At 41.0% G+C, this 25,200-nt stretch overlaps 2 protein-coding genes and 3 long non-coding RNA genes across 11 annotated transcripts; 4 read left to right on the top strand and 1 right to left on the bottom strand.

Annotated features, from left to right (window-relative positions):
* The first annotated feature begins 214 nt into the window (after nt 1–214).
* Nucleotides 215–11,557, top strand: LOC134188850 (uncharacterized). The gene is made up of 10 exons (XR_009971395.1): nt 215–733; nt 1,208–1,269; nt 1,334–1,443; nt 7,281–7,592; nt 10,328–10,380; nt 10,441–10,485; nt 10,666–10,791; nt 10,847–10,930; nt 10,999–11,093; nt 11,149–11,557. It is a non-coding gene; the product is annotated as an uncharacterized LOC134188850 (long non-coding RNA).
* A 2,835-nt stretch (nt 11,558–14,392) lies between these two features.
* On the top strand, nt 14,393–16,454 carry LOC134188801 (uncharacterized). 2 transcript variants are annotated; one of them, XM_062657004.1, is made up of 6 exons: nt 14,393–14,526; nt 14,640–14,785; nt 14,847–14,969; nt 15,087–15,143; nt 15,208–15,256; nt 15,316–16,454. In XM_062657004.1, the coding sequence occupies exons 2-6, from the start codon at nt 14,734–14,736 to the stop codon at nt 16,172–16,174; spliced, it is 1,140 nt and encodes a 379-aa protein (XP_062512988.1). In that variant the 5' UTR covers nt 14,393–14,526; nt 14,640–14,733; the 3' UTR covers nt 16,175–16,454. The 2 variants fall into 2 exon arrangements, with proteins under 2 accessions (XP_062512988.1, XP_062512987.1); XM_062657003.1 differs by having other exon boundaries at nt 14,847–15,143.
* A 396-nt stretch (nt 16,455–16,850) lies between these two features.
* On the top strand, nt 16,851–18,946 carry LOC134188777 (uncharacterized). 4 transcript variants are annotated; one of them, XM_062656973.1, is made up of 5 exons: nt 16,851–16,930; nt 16,986–17,022; nt 17,102–17,227; nt 17,281–17,556; nt 17,612–18,946. In XM_062656973.1, the coding sequence occupies exons 3-5, from the start codon at nt 17,152–17,154 to the stop codon at nt 18,754–18,756; spliced, it is 1,497 nt and encodes a 498-aa protein (XP_062512957.1). In that variant the 5' UTR covers nt 16,851–16,930; nt 16,986–17,022; nt 17,102–17,151; the 3' UTR covers nt 18,757–18,946. The 4 variants fall into 4 exon arrangements, with proteins under 4 accessions (XP_062512957.1, XP_062512956.1, XP_062512958.1 ...); XM_062656972.1 differs by having other exon boundaries at nt 16,852–16,930; nt 17,081–17,227; XM_062656974.1 differs by having other exon boundaries at nt 16,880–17,022.
* A 242-nt stretch (nt 18,947–19,188) lies between these two features.
* On the top strand, nt 19,189–21,529 carry LOC134189022 (uncharacterized). Of its 2 annotated transcripts, XR_009971421.1 has the most exons (4): nt 19,189–19,422; nt 21,085–21,206; nt 21,274–21,368; nt 21,436–21,524. It is a non-coding gene; the product is annotated as an uncharacterized LOC134189022 (long non-coding RNA). The 2 variants fall into 2 exon arrangements; XR_009971420.1 differs by having other exon boundaries at nt 21,274–21,529.
* A 238-nt stretch (nt 21,530–21,767) lies between these two features.
* Nucleotides 21,768–23,284, bottom strand: LOC134189246 (uncharacterized). 2 transcript variants are annotated; one of them, XR_009971463.1, is made up of 2 exons: nt 23,257–23,284; nt 21,768–22,008 (listed from the first exon to the last, which is right to left on the bottom strand). It is a non-coding gene; the product is annotated as an uncharacterized LOC134189246 (long non-coding RNA). The 2 variants fall into 2 exon arrangements; XR_009971462.1 differs by lacking the exon at nt 23,257–23,284 and adding an exon at nt 22,670–22,787.
* Between the last annotated feature and the right edge of the window lie 1,916 nt (nt 23,285–25,200).

The following is a 25,200-nucleotide window of genomic DNA, read 5'->3' as shown; positions in this document are numbered from 1 at the left end:
GGGAGCACCTAGACAAGAGAAGGCTGCGATAATCCCAGATTCTGAAGTCACAAGATGACAAAAAGAAAGCGAAGAATAATGACGACGACAGAATCCAGAGAAAACGCACTAGACCACGAGGGCGAAGGCAAGATATACTATATCCAGACGTTGTTACGGGTCTTTCTGGTTTTAGTCACATGACTCCGCGTACGGGAATCAACGTTCTGACACCAACCAATAGAAATTTTGGGCGACTCTTTCTAACTGCTCACACTGTCTAGGATGTCCGGCGACGCTTCTCAAGCAAACGTGCGTGTTGTCGTCCGCAGAAAACGAGTCCGAACAGCAAATTGAGTCGTTGCATGGTCCTGCCGTTCGGGTCCTCGACGATAACTGCCTCATCTTCCAGGCTTGATCGACCCTATCGACGAATAAGACAGCTTTATCCAGGACAACCACGAACCAAATCTCGCAATGCGTCCAAGAAAAGAGAGAGAGACGTCAGATTCGCATTCGACCGCGTGTTCGAAGGCAACTCGACTCAAGAGGAGGTTTATTTGGGCACGACCGGAGGCGTAGTTTGTCGCGTCATGAGCGGAGTGAATTGTTCTGTGTTTGCGTACGGAGCCACGGGCGCTAGCAAGTCACGTACACGATGCTGGGCAGCAGCGAAGAGTTTGGAGTGACATTCAGAACCGTGCAGGAGTTGTTTGACCTGATTGATTTGAAGCAGGAGGAAATCAGTTGTGAGGTGAAGGTTTGTATGGTGGAGTGTTCGTTTGTGCGACGTCTATAGCGAATTTTGTAGTAGTCGGCTTGTCTTCCTAATTGTTAATTAAAATTTATATGAATGTTATCAATTGGTGCTGTTTGGCTGTTTGTTGTGTGTTTTTGTCTGCTGGTGAAATCATACAAGTGTGTGTTGCTGTGTGTGTGTGTGTGTGTGTGTGTGTGTGTGTGTGTGTGTGTGTCAGTGTGTGCCAGTGTGTGCGTGTCTGTGTGTGGGGTGTGTATGAGTGTGTGTTTGCATGTGTTTACACATGTGTTTTACCCTACTGTGTATACATATATTCTCAAATTAAATATCAAGTGACAGGTAAGTTACCTTGAACTGTACAACGAAACCATTTACGATTTTCTTGAATAAGGATAAATTACAAAGCAAAAACTACTAAAAGATAAGTATACAATTAGTAAACAACTTATATTCTTGATTTATCGTCAGGAGCATTGGCTGTTTGAGAAGATCCTGTCAAAGGCGTTTCCATCAGGAGTCTCTTGTACAAAGTATTATTGAATGACCAGAATTGTAGACTAGTGGTTACTCTTTTTAAGATTTGTTGTTGTTTAGCCTCAGAGTGCAGCTTAGCGTCTGGAGATGTTTCGTCGTCGCAACGAGAACAGTACACAACATCCAACTGATGCAATTCTTGGTCATCTTGATTACATGCTATGTTTTAGGTCGGTTTTACTCTCTCGTGTTGTGCTAATTTTGTCTTGTATGTATCAACTTATTTCATGAGTAGCTAACTAAAAATTAAAAGGCACACTGGACTCCAAGCAGTTTCAATTTTATGAGTTTACATTTAACAGCTAGTGGCTAAAACTACTAGGGAATAGTGGGTCACTTGTTATTCTGGTGTTTAGTTCCACGCTTCACGTGTGCACTATCTCTATCAGATTTTGGCCTCTAGTGCACACTAATTAAGCATACATTTAAATTATTATAAAGAGCAATTTTGGGTGAAATATGTGCTCATATAACTATAAGCTGGTAGGCTATTGATCAAGTTTCTTAGGCGTCTTTCTTTCTTGTTACATCTACTAGTCATAGGGACACTCTCTATTTAGTCAGAAGCAAAAACAAAACAAAGTCTGGAGTTATTTGCATGGTTTTGTATGAATGAGCTGACATGTGTGCTGTTGTTGAGGTTTTATCCTTTCCTGTTGCTGCAGACCAGAGTGTGATTTCATGTGAATGGCTCTTTTGTTCTGTGTAGTGGTTGTGTGACACATGACAAGATGTTCACTCTTAGTGAATGCACTTTATATGACATGAGTTAGATGTAGGAGCTCCTATCTCTTAGAGGTGCACTAAACAAGACCAACTGTGTCTGTTTCTAGGTATACATTTCTGTTACAGTAGGCGTGTGTACAGCAGATCTTAGGCTTGTTTAGAATCCTAGTCCAATAATCAGAAGAAAGAAAGATTAGCTATTAATAATTTATTTACCTTGTACAAGAGTCTAAACGAAAAGTAGTCAAATGTTGATATGAGCGCATGACTTTTCAGAAATACATTAGTCAGTAGAAGCAAATTTTGTATTCGAAATTTTGAGTTGCTCAAGGCTTTGGTAGATGCATTGAATGAGTTGTTGACTGCAGCGCACATTTACTAGGGGTATGATGGAACATACACCGAGATGCATGCTATATTGGGCCAATGGCATACGTTTTGGTCAACTTTTAGAAACGAATAGCCCTTGCTGTAGGTGAGATCTAATATTACTCTCTGTTCACGTTGACTTTGAGCTCGGAAGTGACTAATGATGCAGCTGTATTTGTTTACCGCACTTAGATGTTAAAGGGCCACTGACACGCAAAATCGAAAATTATTTTAAAATTCTATACGATAGTTCTAAAGGCATACATACCTGGAAAAATAGTTTTAGATTTTTAAAGTTAATTAAGGTTTATACGAGAAAATTGCGCTGCAATGTGATTCTGGTTTGGTGCATCAGGTTTTGAGCAGTAGATTTGGGGCGTGTACATATGACGTCAAGGCGTGAACGGATGTTGTGTTACCGCAAAGCGTATTGGTGGCTAGCCCAGCGAGTGAATGTGACCGAGCAAGCGGCTTTAGCGACGAAGACAGCAGGCATTCTCAAGAAAGCTTTGAGCGATCGTACGCTTCAACAGGTAAGATTGGTAGCTGGCAAAACGCCATTGTTTCCGGTAATTCAGCCAGGGAATCGTGTTGTTGTGTGACAGTCAGAAACGCTCTGTGTGTGTAGAACATTCGGTATCGTCTGGAGAAGATTCTTATTGCTCGGAAAATGAAGTAAATGAAATGGTAGAGCCCTACATGTTTGAGTCAATCGCAAGCGAAACGAAAGACTACTTGATCTGTCGTGTTATTAAATAAGTTTAGGGTGATGGTACAAGTCAGTCCTGTACGAATTCTCTTTGCTTAGGTGTAGTGGTGGTTGCTGTACCATAATGAGCTCTGGTTTAGAGTGAGTGTTGCCAAGACATTCTTAGAGTACTTGACAAAATAGGAGAACTCGAGGAGCCGGTCGCTTGCATTACTGAACACCCAGGATTCTCTAGCGTCTGCCTTGACGTGTGGGTTCTGCAGACTGCATATTACCACTATCAGCAGGACTATGGTGTTGAAGCTGATCCTCCACCAATTCATGAGTCAGTACAGAAACTAAAAAAAACAATGCCGATTCATGAATGTATTTTTTGCTGCACAGGAGATACAGATATACTTCTTACCGACAATTAGCAAGGTGGTGTTGGGGTACCTTGGGAAGACACATGCGTGTTATACTTATTATGTGGAGTGCTGCTAGGTGGAGTCTACATCATAACAGAAATATAATGACCCCTGCCTCGTACTAGTAGGTCACCATGCTATATAGATAGAATTTGCTTGCAACGTCATCCATACCTTGCCAGCATTTCTTGATAGGAGAAGGCAGTGGACTTGGGTGCAATGTGAATGACAACACTATGAAAGGCTTCTAGGCAGGACGTTTGGTACATAGGTGATAACTTGGCCACATCAGAAACAAACATACGGTTAACTATAATCGTTTCAATCTTGAGACTGACTTTTGTGTAATGATAAGGACGACATAAAATCAATATCTTAGACATGCAAAATTGGAATGCTTACTTGGTTTGAACCATTTCTTCTTTCGTTCCAGATCTGTAAGATGGCCTTGTTCACATGAAGGAAATACCTCCCCATGTTCATCATGAACGTTGTGAATATGGTTAGAAACTGATAGCCACTTTTCTTTTAATTCGTCACCATTCCCACTTGGGGTTGTCATGGCACACCAATAAAGATGGTTTACAAGGCTCTTCATCCATTCACCGGCAAGTTCACATTTCTTTTCTTTTGCCAAGTTTTCAATCTTCCTTCGAAATGCTATGTACAAATAGGATAAGTTTATTTGCACCAACAAATATGTCTAGTAATATTTGTACATTTTGCAAGATGCCAAACATCATAGCGATGATCTGTGGCAGGAAGGTTTTCTCTAACCCATTTGGCAATCTGTCTGTGTCGATCAGTCACAAGTAGTCCAACTCCAAACTCCTGTTCATGCAGGAAGTTGATACCTCGAATTAACCCTTCGATCTCCATGTGATAACTCCCCTTCACCTCATTGCTCTGTTGAGTACAGACATGGCTATAAACATACACAAAAAACAGAGCATCTACATGCTGGCATGCTCACGCGAGCACACACACACACACACACACACACACACACACACACACACACACGTTACATTCAAATACATACATAGTAATCCTGACAAACAAATATGCACACTAACATCATAGCAGTGTCTGCCATACCTGCAACCAGCTGAACGTCAATTACTGCATGTTTATGCAGCTCCATTACAGTGTAGGACCCATACTTTGTACAGTGACCTGGGCTATCAGCCCTACCATCACCACCAAGGATAAGTTTTCTGTGTTCACGTTTTAGCTCAGCAAGCAGACTAGACTGATGGTGCTCCCAAACAGACCAAACTGTTGGCTGCAGATATACAGACTGGTGGCGAAAAAAAGTTCGAGTAGAAATGGATGGACAGCCAAAAAATTACAATGCACGTAGTGTCTTGTATGGTGAAGCACCAGCAAACAAAATAGATGCAGAGAGAATGATGTTCCCAGCAGGTGTATTTCTCACAAATGGTTGACTTTCCCAATGACGAATGTGCCCACACTGACTGTTTTACATGTAGAAATGGTCCTATGGTTGTTTTAATTATGTTGGTTGTGGTGCTGCTGCAGTTTTCACATTTCTCAAACAAACTGAGTAGTGCATCTTCAAACACAAAATACTTTTTCTGCAGATTAAGAGGTACATGCACTTGTCTTTCAAAATTTGTAATATGTTTATGGATATATTCCTGGCTATGACCATTTCTAGAATAATAGTTCAACAAAAGGTAACATAACAAACCTTCCATAATCAGTTTCAATTTCTTTTTCAGTCTCAATTTCTGTTTCTACTTCTGTGTCTCACATGCCCTTGTTGCCTTAATGTCACTGACATTATCACAAATATTTGTTGCAGCATGTAGCAGTGCAGTGTGCAATGGTGGTGCAGATATAAGAGAGCACTGGACACCGACCTCTCGCATTACTGGCTGTTTCAGTGCTTGTACCCCTGTGCAATACTTTATTATTGGTACATAATGACATCACTTTATCACTACTATACCTCTAGTCCTAGTAGCAGGTCGAACCTGTATTTTCACGTCTTTGTGGCCACTCTCTCAGTTTGGATTTCCACGCCTTTCATGTTTCCTTGTGATTTAGTAAATATATAAACATTGAACTTTTATTAATTAAACTGAAAACTGATATGTGCCTACTTGATCAATTTCCTCTTCATTGCTGTCCATATGGTCATCACTGCTGCCCATAGTATGATCATTGGTTAGTTTCCATGTTGTCGAACTCGCTGTCTGCAGTTAGAAGATTTTGTACCACCTTAGAAATTGTTAATTAATTCATCACTAGATTTACAAGTCCAAATAAAACCTACTCTTATTCTTTCGCGTTTTTCATATGCCAATCTCTTCTTGGCGATTCCAACTGCTCGGCCCTCAGTGCACTGTCTCTGTCGTTGCTACACACGCTGCTGCTAGTCCTCTTGAACAAAGTTGGTACAGCATTCTGCTTCAATTTGGAGCGTGTAAGCCTATACCAAACTGTTCGTTCAGCTCTGGTCGATCTTCGAAGCAGTCTGCTTCAAAATGGCGACTGCACAAGACGAAAGAATCACTTGGACCTTCCCAGCGATCTCTCGTTCTTCTCACTTGTTCTGCCCATTTTCGTCTTCTTTCAGGGTCTTTCAGAAATTGAAAAAGACTTACGCCTTCCTTAGCAGTCTTATCACAGAATGCTGTGACTCATTGTCTAACCATTCTTGACGTAGAGCTAGCCCAAGTCTTGTACGTTAGCAATAAACTTTGCGCTAACACAACATCCATTCTCGCCTTGTCGTCATATGTACACGCCCCGAATCTACTGATCGAAACCAGAAGCACATTGCAGTGCAGTTTCTCGTATAAACCTTAACTTTAAACATCTAAAACTATTTTTTCAGGTATCTACGCCTTTAGAACTATTGTACAGAATTTTAAAATAATTTTTGATTTTTGCGTGTCAGTGGCCCTCTAAGTGGTATCCCATTAACTGTACGAGGTCATATTACAATACAAAGATGTTAGGTAACGGTAGAGGAAGTCACAGGCTATCAAGACGAAACAGAACGAGAAGAGGAGTCAGAAACATCAAGCAACTACTCACGAAACTAGAGCAACTGTGAATTGATGTCAAGGCAGCGGACCGTTTAGTGACCTTGCTAATTTGCTACCTCCTCTATTAGCAGCATTCTTGTTGTAAGATCATACCTTCTTAATGAGTTAAGAACTTTAACGACTCTTGATATGCAAAACCTTATTATTAAACCGCCTGTGTAATATATACGGATCGTTACCCTAACTATAGAAAATCCAACAACTTGAGATTTCAAACGATACCAAGATCGTCACTGTCTACCCTATTGCGCAGAAGTTATTACAGATTTTCAAAGCACAGCACAAACAGAGAGTAGGTACCGAGAATTACAGAGTGAAAAGGATAAGTGGCGAACAGTCGATCTGTTGTAACCTTGGGTAACACATGTTGACGGCTGATAAGTTCAATCATCATCATTGAAATGCACTTAATTACGTGTAAGAGTGAAATTTACATTAAAAGGTCAAACCAGCTTGACCCTCCAGCCTAACTGTGATGATAGACAATCGTGTACAGTTCTTTTGAGCTAGATGTTTAATTGTAAGGTGTGCTCTTGAGTCATGTATGAAGAATACCATTGCAGCCTCACATATTAGTAAAAACAAGTCTATTGAATATAAGGCTTAGGTTTGACAGTGAGCATGCAAGGTGACACAATCTGGACACAGCAATTACTATAGTTTATTCAAAATTTGTTGTGCGTGTATGCTTAAAATATTGCTCCTTGATGTTTTAGGTGATTGTTCAACAAAAGCCTTGTACATCAGGATTGTCCATGCAGTTCAAAGTAGCCAAGTTGTCTCTCATTGATCTGGCTGGGTCAGAATGTGCTACCATGACTGCAAATCGTGGAATGCGTCTCAGAGAGGGTGCCAACATCAATCGATCCCTTTTCACTCTGGACATGCAACTGCTTCAATGCGTTAGTCGAACAGAAGACTGGAAGTAGAAAAGCTATTCAGGTGCTGTACAGAGATGGCAAGTTGAGGACGTTGTTGAAAGACTCACTTGGAGGAAACTGCTCCACAGTCATGGTGCCCAACATGAGGTGAGACAGGCATTTTGATTGTGTTGCTTGTCTGGTTTGACAGCATTACGTTTCTGCCCATGCCGGTTTAATATGACGTGGCCGTATCCTGATAGGCCGTCTGTTTGTAAGAGATGTCTCCGGTGGGCCGGGTTCTGTTTATATTGGTTTCTTTTTTATGATAATTGATTGCTGTCAGTGATTTTCTTTACAGGACAATAGATCTTAATGTTTAAAACTATAAATGTTGAATGATAGAAACTCACTCTAGGAAGTACTCTTTGGTAGTGTTGTAGTAATCTTATCAGATTTGAAATGACTTTGAGTCATTTGTGTTGAGGTGTGGAAATTGCTATTAAAGGTGCCTGCTCACGATTCACCACGCGCAAGTGTAGACACACTCACGCCAACTTGAAAACGTGCCATGATTTCAAGTTGTGTCCTAACGAAGCAGAGCAAACGAACATCTTAGGGTGCACCACGTTCTGACATACAGCCTTTATTTCTAGTACAAAGAGAAATGTGAATTGCATTCTTGTCCACCATGGCAGTTTCGCTCCCCGTACTTGACATTTGAGAAAGCTAACGACAAGTGTGTTAGGTTTGTTATCCACACATTTACCATTTACCGTCTTGAAAGAGCTTGCTTTTTAACGACAAAGCGCTTTCTCGATTGTTTTCTTGTTGCACATGATCCAGAAATGGGTGAAAACCAAAGCATTATCGCACTATCATGATTGCATCCGAAACTTGGAGCTTGAAAGTAGCTACGGAGAGGTGCCAGACGCCACCAACAACAGAGATCGCTCGTCTATTGTGCTGATAGCTACTGGCCTCGAAGTTCCAGACCTCTTTGGTTCATGTGCAACAACGGAAAGATTAAGAAATTGCTTTGTCGTGCAGCACCAAGCTATCTCATACTGGTAATGGTAAATGTGTGGATACAAGCACGATTTCAAGTTTTCTTGGGTGTGTCTGCACGTGAATTCATGAGCAGGCACCTTTAAGTTGGTTGCACAGATGCCTTTAGTTGTGTGTGTGTGTGTGTGTGTGTGTGTGTGTGTGTGTGTGTGTGTGTGTGTGTGTGTGTGTGTGTGTGTGTGTGTGTGTAATTGCAGCAGAGGACAAAATCGTCTAGATCCCCAGGAACGAGCAAAGGCCGGAATCAAGGTGCGACAGATGCGGTCGTTTATTCACACGAGAGAGTGACAAGAAAAGACATAAATGTCATCAATGTATTTAGATTTGTGACGTATTTACCAGATAGTGACTTCTTTTTTCTTACGCTTTTTTTATGTTTCAACATCATCCATGTGGATGGGCAGTTGAAGGTTGAAGTTGTGTGTGTGTGTGTGTGTGTGTGTGTGTGTGTGTGTGTGTGTGTGTGTGTGTGTGTGTGTGTGTGTGTGTGTGTGTGTGTGTGTGTGTGTGTGTGTGTGTGTGTGTGTAGCTCAATTGGTTAGAAAGGGCATTTTGAGAATGAAAACATCTGGGATCTTGCAGGGTTGCAGGTTCAAGTCACAGTGATGGCAAGCAATGGCATAATTTTCTTAAGGAAGTAGCTTACACACAATTGATTCTCTCAACTCAGGAGTATAAATGAGCACCTGGTCAGTGACTGGGGTGGACATGACCTCTGGCTTGGCAGTAACATCTTGCAACAGACGGGTACAGTACTTGTGAGCCATGGTCAGTGATCCTGCATGACTCCGGCCAAGCTCCAGGTATATTGTAGCGCTGGCCTTAAGCCTCCACGTAGTGCATGGAGACCCTGTCTGTAGAGGCAGGGGAGCTATATCTGCAAATGATCTTAAAGTCGACGTCGGATGACATGGAGGGCTTAACAGTTGTTAACTTTTTGGGATGTGTGTGTGTGTGTGTGTGTGTGTGTGTGTGTGTGTGTGTGTGTGTGTGTGTGTGTGTGTGTGTGTGTGTGTGTGTGTGTGTGTGTGTGTGTGTTGTCATCATCATTGATCCGGTCATCATCACTTGCCTCCACTGATAGTACTTCAAGTTGGATACCGGAGCCTGATAGGACATGCTGTTGCTGCCATTGTAGTCAATGTAGATGGTGCTTCGAATCCAAGCCAGGATTCCAACGGCATAACTGTCATCATGGCAAACGCTATTCAGATAAAGACATCAGTCAACTTTCTGTCTTGCACATGTGGAAGACGTTTCCTGTAGCTCAAGGACATACAGAGACATAACATAAGTGGCCAAACACTGGCAGCTGTAGTCAAGTCGTTTGTGTGTGTGTGTGTGTGTGTGTGTGTGTGTGTGTGTGTGTGTGTGTGTGTGTGTGTGTGTGTGTGCGTGATGGTATCCAAGTGCATCCACATCATCGCACACTTGCTATCTACCGAACAGCGGGAAAGTAAAGCCATGTTTACACTGAATGGGTCGCGATCCAATCAGTTTAGTGAGCATCCACACGGCACTTTGAAAACGATGTCTTCGCCTCTTTCTCGGTATCACTTGACTAATGATCGATGGGTACGTGTGGGTTCTTTGCTTATGGAAAGTGTTGATAAGATTAAACTTTCAGCGACGTAAAGTGAGCGAGAACGAAGATGAATGAGGAGGGCTAGATGTTCCTAATACGCTCGTAGCGTACGTGAAGGTAAAACGCTTACTATTTCTAATTACGCAATTGAACTACAGTATCAGTCTGGTTTGATAGTATTCTTCTTACATGTTTGTTAGGATTGAAACTGAGCTTTGTCCACTTAAGTCTGTTTCTTCTGTTTGTTTAGATCTCACTGACATCGAAGCACGAAGAGATGTAATTGCAAAGGGTCAGATAAAGGTAATTAAGCTACTGTTAGGGTATCTGTGTGTGACTTGAATGCGTGTGTGTATTGGACAGGAGTATATACAAAGAATGAAGGTGATCGGAAAGGAGAATGCTCAGGTAAAGAGAATAGCTTGCAGGACATGGTCGCACATGCACACACACACACACACACACACACACACACACACACACACACACACACACACACACACACACACACACACACACAAATCGATAATAAGGAACTGCTGTTATACATGGTCACGTCCCTAGTCATCTAGCTGGGTTTCTGTGTAGAGTCTCAGATCATATCTCGGACATTGTCTTATCTCGGACACCCACGCCTTCTGCTCGCTGCGATCTGCATTTGTTCTGTTGCTGTATGGCTAGCTCCAGTGTTGACCAACTTTGTGGCTGAGAAATGTCAGTAATAAATTGCACCATTGTTCCAACAAACCTCTCAGAGTGTTTTCTTTAGTTGGACACGCTATCTAATCTCAGATAACTGCTCCCATGCGGGGAAGACTAACGGTGTCTCACCACCGGTTGGCTCATAGGAGAGGTACAGGTCTCTTTGTTCTTGTTCCTTCGCATCTTCGCTCTACTGCTTTCCTTAATTTTGTTTCTCAGAGACTCACCAGCAGAATGCTGGCTCACGTGACCTAATTTCGGACACCTTTACTGAACCAGTGTAGTGTTCTGCAACCATGGAATGGCAACACTAAGTATTCTTGTGATTCGATGTGTTTATTCAACTTGGTAGGAGCTTGTTGTGAACAGTTAGACCGAAGTTTGGGCAAGAATGTACGGGAACTTGATGATAGATGGAGACTGTGTGGGCGCAGAAAGCTTGAAGAAGGACTAGATCAGGTCATTTTTGAGACTGAAATAATAAGCTCGAATTGTCACCGTTAGCCATGCAGTTACCTGGATTGCCTCAGTCCACAAGGGCAAGACTGCATATAGCAACAGAGCCTTCTAATTAAATTAATTGTAGTTTTACTTACTAATTTTCACTATTGTACCAGCACTATCTGGAGACTTTATGTGGGCATGCCCATGAATACAATTTGTTGTTAGCAATGGAAATACAATAGGTATCCTTGTAGACAGACTATTATAGGTTACACAAAGAGATTTCAATCTAAATTAACTTAAATTCTTTCAGTATGTTCCACTGTGTTGGTGTCTTGTCCGTTAATGTTGCATGCTAGAGTACTGTATAGTATTTGGTAAATAGTGATAACTTATATTAGGCGTGATGATGTGACAGCAGAACAGCTGGTATATTGTCAGGTTGAGATAGCCTACTCAACCCACACAATGTGGTATCTCAATATACACTGCCTTAGCACACTGAAACACCCTTCCCATAAAATACAGATACTCTATGGCATTGTAGCGGGTGTTCTATTTTCTGTTAGTAAGGTCTGTCAGGACGAATTGAGACTTTGTATGCAGTACTACGCAACCCACTTTTCACCTTCCATGTATTCCAGAGGTTGTTCACAAGGCTGCAAATACACCAGAAACTAAAGTACGTCTTGACCAGTGAAGAAAACTTGGCGAGTAAGATTAGAGAAAAAGCAAATATGAAAGAATATAGACAGGCAAAGGAGCTAAAGGAAGAACCTAGAAAGCTGTCAAAGAAACAAATAGTTCACACAAGAACAAAAGCAAAGCGACAGCCACTGAATGGCACAGGGAGAAAACTGACTGTTCCTCTAATATGGGTTATTGCTTTCTAGAGTAATTTTTGTATGTAGTGTTTGCTGTAGCTGCCAGATATTTCAGAATCTCATAAACAAAAAAAAAGACGCAAGGTAACTGCCGCAGAAAGCACCTGATATGAGTTACCCAACATTTTGGTTGTTTCATTAGATGAAGGTTGTCGGTTACATCTAGCACTCGATCTCTCCATGTGAATAGGAAATCAGCAACCGACCAACAGCTGATGATTGGAATATTTGCAGAAAGTGTCACCAGCTTGGCATGGAAAATGTGCTACTGACATAAAAGAGCCATTTTGTTATTCAAACTGTAACTATAATTAATTAGCTATGTAAATCTTATTCATTTCTAGTACTTTATAGTTAATCTTTCTTGCAAACACGTGGATCTGTTTGCGGAAGAGGGACGCCTCCAAAGTTACTTCCGTCAGGCAGAGGAGCTGGGTTTGTAGTGCAGACGACAGAGTTGATATATCAATAGCTTTTTCATTTCAATTCTTGGTCTTCAATGTTAAGATAATATTGGTATAAGAGATTCAACTGTAGCTTGTGATCTCGTACTTAGGTTTTATTCAATTGACGTTGCCAGAGAAGACGGTCTACCGATATGTTACCAATTGCTGCATTTGCAATTAGAGAATTTCTTCCTGAGAAAGATGACGATCTCAACGAGCTGTTTCGGCTGCTTGGACCCGGAGCTGCGGAATTGGTCGTTACTGACAGCATTCCTCCAGCCACTTTGCCAGATATGTAATATCTCAGCCAGAACAATGTCAGCTCTTACATAATTCCGAAATACAGCCGCGTCTAGATACCGGACCACCGGCTTAGACCCGGACGACTCACGTTACCATATATTTTATATATTACACATATCCTCTGGTTGCATCTCACTCAAGTCCTTGGCTGTCTTTTCATAGCTTCGTGCCTGTTTCGTTTTGTTCCTTCCTTTTTTTTAGAAATTTACGAAATTTCTTTTTGTCTTCTTCATCCCAAACATCTTTCCTGTTAGGTTTACCTTCTTTCTTTAAAACTCCCTATAGTCAATATTTTCTTTCCTGTGTGTCTCAATGTTGTGACCGAAATTGCTATTGACACACAAACGGGTATCACCGTTGAAGCCTCAGAGAACAGGCGCGGCTCTGACATCCCTGTTGGGTGCTTCCCCACAGAAGGGCTGTCTGTGACGTGTCCGTATGTGCGCGTCTGTGTGCGCGCATGTATGTGTGTGCGCGTGCATGTATGTACGGTTCACGTTAATTTAATTAAGAATGTATTCACTTGCTGGTGCGAACAGTAACCATGGCAAACAAATCCTCGTTGCAGATCAAAGAATAGATCAGCCAAGGAAACGACTCTAGCCAGCGTCTTTGAAATAGGTGTTGTTCCTTTTCATGACTTTGAAGTCTGACCTCAAATTGGAAGTGTTGGTCAGTTCAGCAGTGATTTATTAGTTGACATTTATCAGCTGTACTAAAGTTTCTGGGAGCAGTTGGTTTCCACATTGGCAAGTTATCACTACTGTATCTGCACTAAGCTGCGCCATAGTTCACATTGTATAGGTAGAGCTACCACTAGTCTCTTCAAAAGAGTCACCTAGCGAAAAGGATCTCTCCGTGACAAATATGAAATCTTTAGTTTACGTTGTCGTGCCTCGACTAGACATCGTTTCATCTCCATGTAGCAAGGAACGATGGATAGAGGCCTCGACTAGGGGTGTAACGGCAGCGAAGGTATTGGAGCTGTTACAAGATTTGCATGCATATCTTTGCAAGCAGAAGAAGACTTTGCAGGGTTCTCTGTTCTGGACCAGCGCGAGACCACGAAGTTTTGCGTTTACCCATGATTGTGATGCCTTGAGAAGCGAGCGTGTACAATAGGGCAAGAATTCGGGACCGGTGGGTATCTGGCCAAACCCGTATTTAGATTGGCGGCAGGGCCCGGATAAATTTGCCTCGCACTGCCGAACAGTATCCCTCTTTTCCATACCACCACATTTACTAGGTTTAGTAGTGACGGTAGCCTCAGCTTTCAATTTCTCATCTATAATGCATCTATCGGTCGCTATGGTGAGCTGCTGTTGTAAAGCACTTCTGCTGGCACAAGGGTGCTTCCAGGGCATAACGCGATGCATGCCAGCGCCACGCCCGTACAAGTTTTTCCAGACATCAAAGCGGTTTAAGTAGCATTTATAAGAAACCAAATAAGTAAGTTTAGAAACGCAGTCATCTATATATAGGTTATAGTGGGAGGGTAGCTGTACCACGTCGTACTCATCGTATCCAATTATTTATGAGCACGTGAGTTAAATGGTTGGGCTTTTCATTTCCTAAGAAGTGGTTGGCTTGTGCGGATTTGAGATTATAAATTACTCGGTACAGCCTGACATGACATATAGCCCAACCATCGTTTCCTAGAGGAAGACGAGGTAAGTTCTCAGCTAAATTTTAATCATTTGCTACATGTGGGGTTCGAAATAGACGAAGTGGTCGAAATTATGCATCTTGGAATGCACATCTTGGTAACCGGTTTTGTGTTTAGTGACAGCCTAACTGTTGTGAGTAGCTGCGCGAGCGGAGGTTGGGTTAGGCGGAGAGGGCGTTACTTACATCGACCGTCAACTTATCGGAAGAGAATGCGTTCGGTACTTTTACTGCTTTTAACCACAACATGTGTTTGCGGCGGAAGTAATAGCCCGATTTGTTGTTGTTCTTATTTGCAAATTGTATTATTTTTCTCGTTGTGAAGATGCATCGAGTGGGGGTGAAGATGCCTCGAATGGAGGAGACAAATCTAATCATCAATTTACTTGTTCAAGTCTTCGTGAATGCTGGAAATGTATTCAGGATCCTTGCACTCGACGTAATAATGGTAAGGCTCCGACGGATTGCGTTTGGTGTCATATTCCGGATCATCGAGATGGTGGCATTTGCATGTCAAACCTTGAAAGTGACACTTGTTCTCAAAATGAAAATCAAACTATTCTAGACAGAAATCAACGCTGTCCTTCAGTTAGCCATCGCGAAAACACGACAGCAAAACTAAGTAATTTTATGTCAATAAGACTTGAAAGTACGGCTGCTTAGCAACGACATTTGTTGTGTATTAGGTTTGTGTAAGTACAAGGAGAAGTCTTCCATACTTAGCGTCAATACAAAGTACATGATCGGATAGCAAATTGCTGCATCATGTGATACTGTAGTTTTGTTTCTTCTAGATACGGATTTGGGACTCAACATTCACCTACAGGTCAATATATAACTTGGATCAGTTTATGCCAAGACGTCAGAGGTGAAAGTGTTCAGCTGAAATGTGGCATACACGGCAAAATTGTTGCCATCGAAAACTTGGAGGATCCACGAGCACGGTGCTGGATCTTTGGTGACGATAATGACACGCTAACCTTTATGCCAATTAAGTCTCATGAGAAAACAGCTGTATTAACTGTGGGTCACACTTACTGTTGCTCAGGTGCAGATGAAAGACTCCTTATCGATGTGAAAGTGCAGCTACACAGAGACTGCGATTACAACGGACATTCTGGCGTCATAGAGCCAACCACCAACTTCGTTGTCCTGGAGAACTGCACTGGAACAGAAGAACTTGTATTCACGCTACACAAGTGTTTCAACTTGTCATCAGACAATGCAGAGCAATCTGAGTATCTTGGAAATCTTTCCTTATACATTGTAATTGGTGTGTTTGGGTTCTTTGGTTTCGTCATGTTTACTCTATACCTGAAACAGCGTGTCGATCCGAATTCTGCTACTGGACGTTGTTTTTGGTCAACTGATGCTACAAATACGTACCAACCTTACTTGTGTGATAACGGGGACGACGACAATGGTAGACATGACAACGACCAATTCGTCAGAGATTATTATCTTGGCAGTTCTAGTGATTCTAATGAGACTACGTCGCCAGAACAGATTAGATGTTCGAGGCCACAACAGACTATAGATGACGGTGAATCTCAAGAACAAGTCACTACTGCAGAAGTGCACATTGACCCGTCTTTCATCGACGGCCGACTAATAGTGCCTCGTGAAGCTAGCCACAACGATTCGACAGAATGACGTGACAATGCATTAGAACTAGTTTAGTTTATCATATCTTGGTATTGAAAGGGGTTTGCACTATCCGCTGGTGCGGTAACGTTGATATTGTTGTTGATATTTGATATGAATAATTGTGTTTAATTATCAAACCATTTTATTGCTCTTTGTTGCAATGTTTATTTGTTGCATATTGAAGATCTTATCGTTCAGAACATTGTGTTTCAATTGCAGCAGTGTAAACTTTCGGGTAAAATGGGTAATTTTGCTATTTTGTAACTGAAAATTGAATAGATAAATTCTTAACAAAAGAAATTAGGAGCTTCTTAGTGCAGATTGTATCAGTTGTCAGTCATCAAGTTGTCTTTCAAAACAATATTTTGTTAGAACATTGATGGTTGAAAATTGAGTAATAAAAACGTTGAAAGAGCACCGTCTTGAAAACTATAAATCCCTATGACTGGCCCAAACCGAATTGTATATTTTCTTCAAGTTTAGAACACAACGTTACAACAAAATGCTCAAACTCAAGACGTTGATGTGGCCATTAAAATTAGTGTTGTTGTCATTCTTTGCTATTTGACAAAATTACCGTCTACGCTCGATTTCGGGTCTTCTATACTTAATTTCCAAATTTGTAACAAAAACCATTGCTGATATGTATTGTAACGCAAAACTGTTTCATATCCTACTCAACAATATCACGTGACTTTAACAACAGGAAACTTTCGTAGTTGCAAGATCATTTTGAAGTCTTCCTTAGCTCTACGTCTGGATGTGAGGTGAATTTAAGTATGTTTACGCTCTTGTTAAAGAAAGCTTGTTTGCGTAGTCTCTGTAAAGCTTTTATTGAGCCTTGTCAACGACACGTGAGTCGACGAAAAATCGAAGACACTTGAAATTGCTTAAGTTCGCTTTCTAAATTAGGCTTTATGATTTCATTTGCAGTTACTGCAAAATCAAAAGCAGCAACGACCAATAACGACGACTGGTTAGATATGGGCGTATACGTCTTCTCGAATTACCGTTCATGGCTACTCTTGAGTACCGCAATCTATTACGTGTTTGGCGAAAGTGAGACTTCCTTTAGATGTATATAAATGTTTGTAGGTAATTGTGCTATGCAGATGTGTTGGGTGGTAACGGCAGCGTTCCATCCTCCAACATTGGGTTCAATTGTTCAAGCAGATATCATTCTTGCTGGAAATGCAATCAAGATCCTTGTACTAGACGTGGTGATATGTCTGAAAACTGCTTCTGGTGTCATAATAAAGACTTTGTGAACAGCGGGATTTGTTTGTCGAGTGTTGATCGAGTCAAGTGTCCCAACACTAATAATCAGTGGATGGTGAACACAACTCAACAGTGTTTAGAAGCAACAGACGACGTCTCATTTTGGCAAGGTCATAACTTTTTCTGCAAATTAATAATAGTATTTATATGTTTAGGTCATTTTAGAAAAATCTTGCAAGTACGAAAGAGAAAACTCCGTTCTGACAGTCGAATCACTGTATGAATTTTTTAGTTTTAAAATTGTAATAATACCGATGCTTTTGTTAAGGGATATTTTCGGGAGCGAAATAGGCCAACATCCCAGACGCAACTTCAGCGCGTGGGTAAATCTCTGCCACAACGTGCTCAGTCGGTCTCACGGGTGTGGCATTCATGGCAAAGTTCTGGCATTGGACTACCGAGAGAATGAGACTTTATGCTGGTTTTTTGGACACAATGCGAGGGACATTTCTTTTCCAAGCAATCCGAACGCCACTGAAGTTACCATGAGCATAGGTCACACTCCTTGTTGCACAGCTACAGGTGAGAGGCGTACCATCGATGTGGCACTGACACTACACAAGGAATGTGGCGACATCTCAGTTGCTGGTCAGCTACAGCCAACTACTAACTTTTCGATTTTGTATAGCTGCAGGGGCACAGAAACGCTACTGTTTACAGTAAACACGTGCTTTAACGTGTCAACAAATCCTCCCAAGGACTCTTCAACTGGTATCAATCTTGAGTTAGTCATTTGTGTCTCTGTTTTTGGATTTCTGACTCTTCTCTTTGCTGCTATTGTGCTAATGACTAAGATTGGATTGCTTTCGACTACGTACGTTTGGCAACCTCCTGGTAGCGTTCGATCAGACGACTTAAATCAAACGAACTCTCCGAGTAATATTTTACCAATATCAGAAGGAAAAGGAAGTAATTCAGGCCATGAATCTGAAAACAATCAATTGCCTCCTGATTTGGGTGGAAGTCAGGAGACAAATTTTGCAAGTCCTGGGGGTGATACCGTTGACCAGAACAAACCTCCCGCTTCAGAAACGACACCACTACTTGTTGAATATGGAAGAGAAAACGGTAGTGGATCCAGTGGTAGTGGATCTACAGAACGTACTTTTAGAGGCAGTTACCACAATACTGGTTCTACTGAAGACAAGGAATCGAAACCTGCAGCTGTTGGTGATGCTGTCCATCCAGACAACACTTTTGCAGGCAGAGGTAGTGCTACATCGCAACCTGACTATATTCCCTTGCATTATGAATTGAGAGGACAGTTGACCTCTCCATCTCCTGAATGTAGCCAAAGTAGCGATGAGTAACTGGAACTGACTCCATGGTAATCATGACTTATACTAGTGTCAAAACATTGTGCCTTACCGTTGAGCACTTGATAATAGCAATTACTTTGGCATTGCCCAGATGCAAAATGTTTGCAAATTGTAAAAATAATTATGCACATTGATATGTCAACATAATAAAACATCTTAGTTTAGACTCTTGGTTTCACAGTAAAAAGCGTAGATCAAAGCCATGCATTATATATAGCATAGTCTCAGCTGATTGATTAAATATGATCCGTCGTTGGTCTGTTAGTCTCATGCTGATAAATGGGCACGTAACTTACTGTCTGGAGGTCGAGGCAACAGATGAGGTCGAGCAAATTTTTTGAGGTCCACTTCACACACACATCCCGGATATATAGCCCGGATAAGTTTAACTTGCAAGTGCACGGTAGACCACTCTCACGTACACAAATGGCTAGTAGTTCGAAATGTGAGGTGTTATGCTGACAGATCGTGGGGATTGCGCTTTCTCTGCGATCAGTTACCACACTGAGTACGCAACAGTGGCTAGTGAAAGGAGAGCCCCGATATGGGGAATGTTGGTTGCTACAAACCGTTTTCTTTGTAGAAATCGACTTTCTCGAGAAACAATTGACTCCAGAAAAGCTTCTCGTGATGCGACTATCATACAAGACGGCAGAGGTTTGTACAGTTTGCTAGTTAATTGATATTAGTTAATTAATTAATTATTAATTTATTAGAATACAGTATTTAGTAACATTAAAGCACAATTTATGTATTTACGGTAGTATTTTTGAACCTTTAATGTGATTTAATAAATAGTAATTTATAATTTATAACTAATGTATATATATATATATATGGATAATGTGTGTTAGATACCCACGTAGGCGGGTTTATATAAAAATATATGTATTTCTAAATATATATACAGTGAAACCTGTACCAGCGACCACCTTCTCTCAGTGACCACCTGGCTTTAGCGACCGCATCTGCCTGGCACGGAACGTTGTCCCACACAATAGCTACTGTACTAAGCGACCACCTGTCCAACGCGACCAACGACCGCTAATCCAAAGTCCCTACAGCAATTAACACCTCTTTCTAAGCGACCACAATGTACCTTTTTCGTCTTGATTACACATTCCAACACGGCTGTCACCTGTCAGAGGTGTTGCCGACACACGTGCGGTACACTTGGTATCCCAAATCAATTCTTGCTTGCATGATGTCGTGAAAAGTTCTGAGTCTATGTGACCGGGTAAAGGATAATTCAGCTGTCTGAGAAAGGAATCTCAACGAGGCAGATAGCAGGCAGGTGACAGGCAAATGTCGTTGACGCTGGACAACATGGCATTGACACAAGTGACACTGAAGATGATGATGATTATGATCCACCTCAAATTCGAGTTCAAACTTACAAACAAGCCGTAGAGCTCGTGGACGACCTATTCCAGTTTTCACTCATCAAAAATGATCAGAAAATGCTGGATTGGTTGCAAAGCTGGAAAGTGTGGTGCAGAAGATGAGTTTGGAAGCCAGGCAGCAGCAAACTCTATCCAGTTTCTTTTCCCTGTCACAGTAGCTAGCTTTGATTAGAACAGTCTGTAAACACATGGACGAAAAACAGTATGTACATTGCACAAAACAAGAAACGAGATGTTTAGGACTTTGTAAGTTTTGTGTCGTGGTGGTCTGGCATGCAGGGCTATAGGTGTGTGGAAGCGCGAGGCTTCCTCTACTAAACGACCACTTGTCCTAAGCGACCAATACCCCTGGGTCCCACAGGTGGTCGCATAGTACAGGTTTCACTGTATACTAGTAACTATTGCAGAAGAACCCGTTTTTTAATTAGTCATGTACTCTGCTGTTACTGCAATTAGTTTGTTTGCATAAGAAATGTATGGCAAACAGGCAGGATCACAGGAAGCTGTTGATCTGCGCCATGGACAGTCTGTTGCCACAGAACACAGTTTTTCATTAGCCTAAAATAGAAGCAATCCATGATCCATTTTAACATAAAACAGGAATAACTTTTTCTGAACACTCATTCTGAAAACTCTAACTACAATCTGTTCCTCTCTATAGATCAGGAATAGGAACAATCCAGGACATTTGTTGTTGTGAATTCAGTTAATATGTAGTGGTGAGCTAATATTTAGTGGTGGAAGTTTTGATTGATGTCTACAGTCAATGTTATTAATTAAATTTATATAGTAAATGTCGATTGATTATTGCAGTTAATATGTATTGATTTAATACATTTCACATTTTCTTTGATTGATTAACACAGTCAATATTGTAAATAGAGTCAACGTAACTTCTTTATTCTGGTTGTTGCAGATTCTAGATGAGTAACCTGGATAACTTCCATTGTTGCATCTGCCAGAAGACAAATTACATGTGTGGTTTAGGCATAAGTCACCTATGTTTCGATTAATTAACATTTTCTGGATCTCGATAAGGTACTTGCATGCAATGTCTCAGTTGTATGTACTGCACTTGTAAGTCAAAGAAGGTTTGAATTTTTAGTTCATCTTTCAAGATTCTCCACAGAGTTACACAGAAAGTGCCTTTTCTTCAGGGAGCTGCCATGACCAGTTTTCTGAAGAAATGAGTGCAACTAAGTTTGTATAGCTGCATTGCATTTTGACTCGTAGTGCTCTTAGCTATTGTACTTTGTACATTTGATAGATTATTTGCAGGATCTTTTGGGAGACCAGCCATGCTGAAAGAGATTTCTGAATAAATTTGCATACATGATGTATATCTATTTATATCTATTTATATCTATAATGCTCACTTGAACGATCTGCCATTCATTGTGTCCCTGGCTGTTAGATTGGAAGTTGCTCTCTGATAGGGCTCCATATATGAGGGCTAGCTGTTACAGTAATTCTGGTTTCAAAACTTGATAAATACCAAAGGGCGATGTTTCTTTACTATGATCACATGGGGCAGTTGATGATGCGTATTCACAGTATCTTATACCATGCTCAACTTGACCACAAATAGAACTACGTATATACAAGCACAAAACATTATCATGTTACTTTGAGTCTTTCTTCAACATCTAGAGCGTACACTGTTATATCCAACTGGTAATGACTATAACTGGTTAAGATTGAGTTATGCGTATACAGCATTGTAAACTGGTAAACAAACGTCATAAATCTGGTAAGAAATGTCACAGCAGTCGCTAGATTTTGCTAGATAGTACTTTGACATGTCATTCCCCGATCCACCTTCCAATATTCTTCACACATCCTATACACACAATGCAAAATATTAAGCATCTCATTCTTCAGGTAAATTCTTGAATCTCTTTCTACACATTGTAGTGTTCTGTCTAAGTGACTACATGATTCTAGTTAGCATTTCATGTCCCATTTAATTATGAGATTGTACATTACATGAACTAGTTACTTGTAATCACATGTACCACACATCCTTGCTAAGTACCTATAGCTAAAGCATGCTTCTTTTAAAGTGTGCCTACACTATCTTGTTTAGGCAGTGTAGATATTAACCAATATGCATGAGAATTTGTTCGTGTCTAGAATACCACAAATTATATTAGCTCACCACTACTCATGTTAACTGAATTCACAACTACAAATGTCGATTAGTAATACTCTGCCACCTAGCTGCACTAAAGTAATAAAAATACTTTGAGTTGAACAAGTTTGTTACTTAATTTAATGTCCATACTCCTGCCTAAGTGGTGTCCTCCCAAAGGTTATTCAAGAAGACAAGTGGTTCAACAAGGTCTCACATTCCTGACACTTTGAATCTTGAACTCTTGAACTTGAGCAAGATACAGCAATTACAACAAATTCTGTCAGACAAGCCAGCCTCTGCTGTGGTATTTGGTGACGTGACTACAATAGCTACCAAATGTCTACACTGGCATGTGACAGATGGTTACCTGATACACTGCTTGAAGGTATGGCATCGCTTCTCAATCGCTCATCAGAAAATTGCCTTTGCCTTGTGCTATCTAAAGTTTGCTAATTCACCTTGAACACATCCATACCATCAGCTCTGAACAACAGAAAGAAGATTAGACTTATATTCCTGATTGTCACCGTACAATTGATGCCATAACTGGATCTTCTATTGCATCAAATGCATTGATGAATGGAAATCATTGGACAGTGGTTACTTTAGATTAGAATTCAAAAGCTTCCTTCCATGGTGACCCATTGGGATACCCAGTTCCTACCAACTTGTTGGTAGAACTAATACAAACACTGGACTATGTAAGCACTGCCTTAGGTGAAAGAGTGGATATTCATGATTTGATTCCTATGCATAGGCCAACATTTGAAAAGATGGAAAACACGCATGATCAAGGCATTGCAAAATTTCCCAATACAAACATGTTCCTCTCTTTGTGGGATTATTGCCTTCGTTTTTGTGGCAGTTGCAGCATTTTCTCCAGAGAATCTGTGGGCACATATCTGTTCACCACAGCTGTCCTTTCTATGTGACAAAGCAAAACTCAAACTTTACCTTCAACCAGGCTTCTCCCCAGGATTTCAGAAAAGCGTAACGCTAGCCCTCCCTAAGACCACGCCCATCCAATGACGTCACGACAAAGTCCCAATTGCAATACTAATCTATTATCAATATATTACATTTGCTGCTGAAAATCGTCTATACTAGTTGTTGTTTACAGGCTGTCAGCTATCAGTAACCATTAGTTGGAAGAGTACGAATTTAGCATAGACAGCTGTTGAAGTCAAGATATTGCTGTGACTTGCAACCATGCATTGACAAACCTGTTAACTAGTCTACTAAGTAGCAGTGCATGCTTGCTACATACACACGGTGACACAATTGAATGCATAAACACAATGACATACTATTTATTCGTAATCATTGCTTCAAACAGTGACTGAGTATATACCCTAAGGTTGCTGCTACGTTAGAGAGTAATAAGCAAAACTGTGTTCAATCTTACAAGCTGTCCACTGTATTATGAAATTATGCTGACTCTGTTACAATATTGTAATGCATCTGTTCCTCTTGGAAGCCCACTCCAGACATGCAGCGTTAAAGTCAAAGTCTTCTAAACAGGGACCTTCAATAGAGATAAACAGCAGCTGCACTGTGATTTTGTTGCTCAGACTGGGTTTCTCAGAAGTGTCTTTATTCTATTCAGTTCAGAAAAGCCCTCTCACAGTCAGCAGTGGAAGCTAGGGATTAGCTGGGCAATGGCTGTAAGGTTACAAATGTTTGGAAACACTAAGGAAAGGTTCTCTTTCTTCACAATTGTAGCCATCACGTCTTGTTCTGTATGGCAAACAATTTGCACTTCGAAGTGGCACAGCTGTTGGAATCTGACTGGAACTATTTTTGCAAAGTGGTCCATCAGCGGTCCTATTCAGTATTGGCTTTCTTCAAGCCGCCCACTTAGTAAGCAGGTTCTAAACATGCAAATTACATCATTAAGATTACATTTCCTTCACATGCACTTGCTATCCCGTATCTAGAGCATATCTAGACAATCTCAAATCAGTGATCTCTGAGAGTAAAGTAGAAATTCAAACGTAGCGCAGCACTACGCTCAAATGCCCTGGGGAGAACCCTGCTTCAACCAAGCTCTTATACTCACTACCTGACGAATACCTTAGCAGTATGGCTGCTTTCTGATAAAATTAAAATTGCAAATATCCTAGATAAGTCCATATTAGCTGATGAAAATTTGCAGTCTCAGCAAATCCAAAGCCACCATCTCAAGCAACCTGAACACCAGAAGCTTTGCTTAAGTCTGAGTAAAACTTTCAAGACCAAAGTTTCAGGAGAAAATGTAACTCTTCAGCAGCTTCACCATGCAAAGCAACTACTGATTGGCCTCCTGCTATATGCCTGACAAAGCAAACAAAGTTGGTAGAAAAAATTTACTCTCGCTAAGACCGTTTCAGCTGGCAAGAGGAATCCTTTCTTTTCTAATGTAACCTGGTGCACTTCTAATGAGAGTCATTCACAGAGTACAGAAGCTGACAATGTCAGTGAAACCTCCATGCCTGTAGTAGAACAACAGTCAGTTTATGTGAAGAGATGCACTTTAAGCACAGACAGACAAACTTCAACAATTTCAAACTACCAGTGAAGCCAATCTAGAGCACCCACTTGATGCCAACCAGGAATTCAAATCTGATTCAGGCCTCCCTACTAATATTATACTCTTGCTCCCTCAGCGGTACAACTATTTTGTTGACTCATATTGTCAGAATGAATTGGAAAGTTTCCTAGGAGCTGAAACAAGCAACTTTACTCTAAAAGCATAGACAAGTGCCAATTGTGAAACTGCAGCTGTCCAGTGGATTACACATTTTGAAGAGGTTTCAAAAACCACCCATCGAATCACTACAGGTTTCAAAGCAAAAAAATGGCGGCTCCTTTTTTTAAAACTTTTTGTCATTGTCATCATTACAGGAAACAGAAACTCTG

The sequence above is a fragment of the Corticium candelabrum genome, chromosome 13 (assembly GCF_963422355.1).
Source record: "Corticium candelabrum chromosome 13, ooCorCand1.1, whole genome shotgun sequence".
In the NCBI taxonomy this organism is placed as follows: Eukaryota; Metazoa; Porifera; class Homoscleromorpha; order Homosclerophorida; family Plakinidae; genus Corticium; species Corticium candelabrum.
The sequence above is the reverse complement of the archived record's forward strand: the minus strand, read 5'-3'. Positions and strand labels throughout refer to the sequence as shown.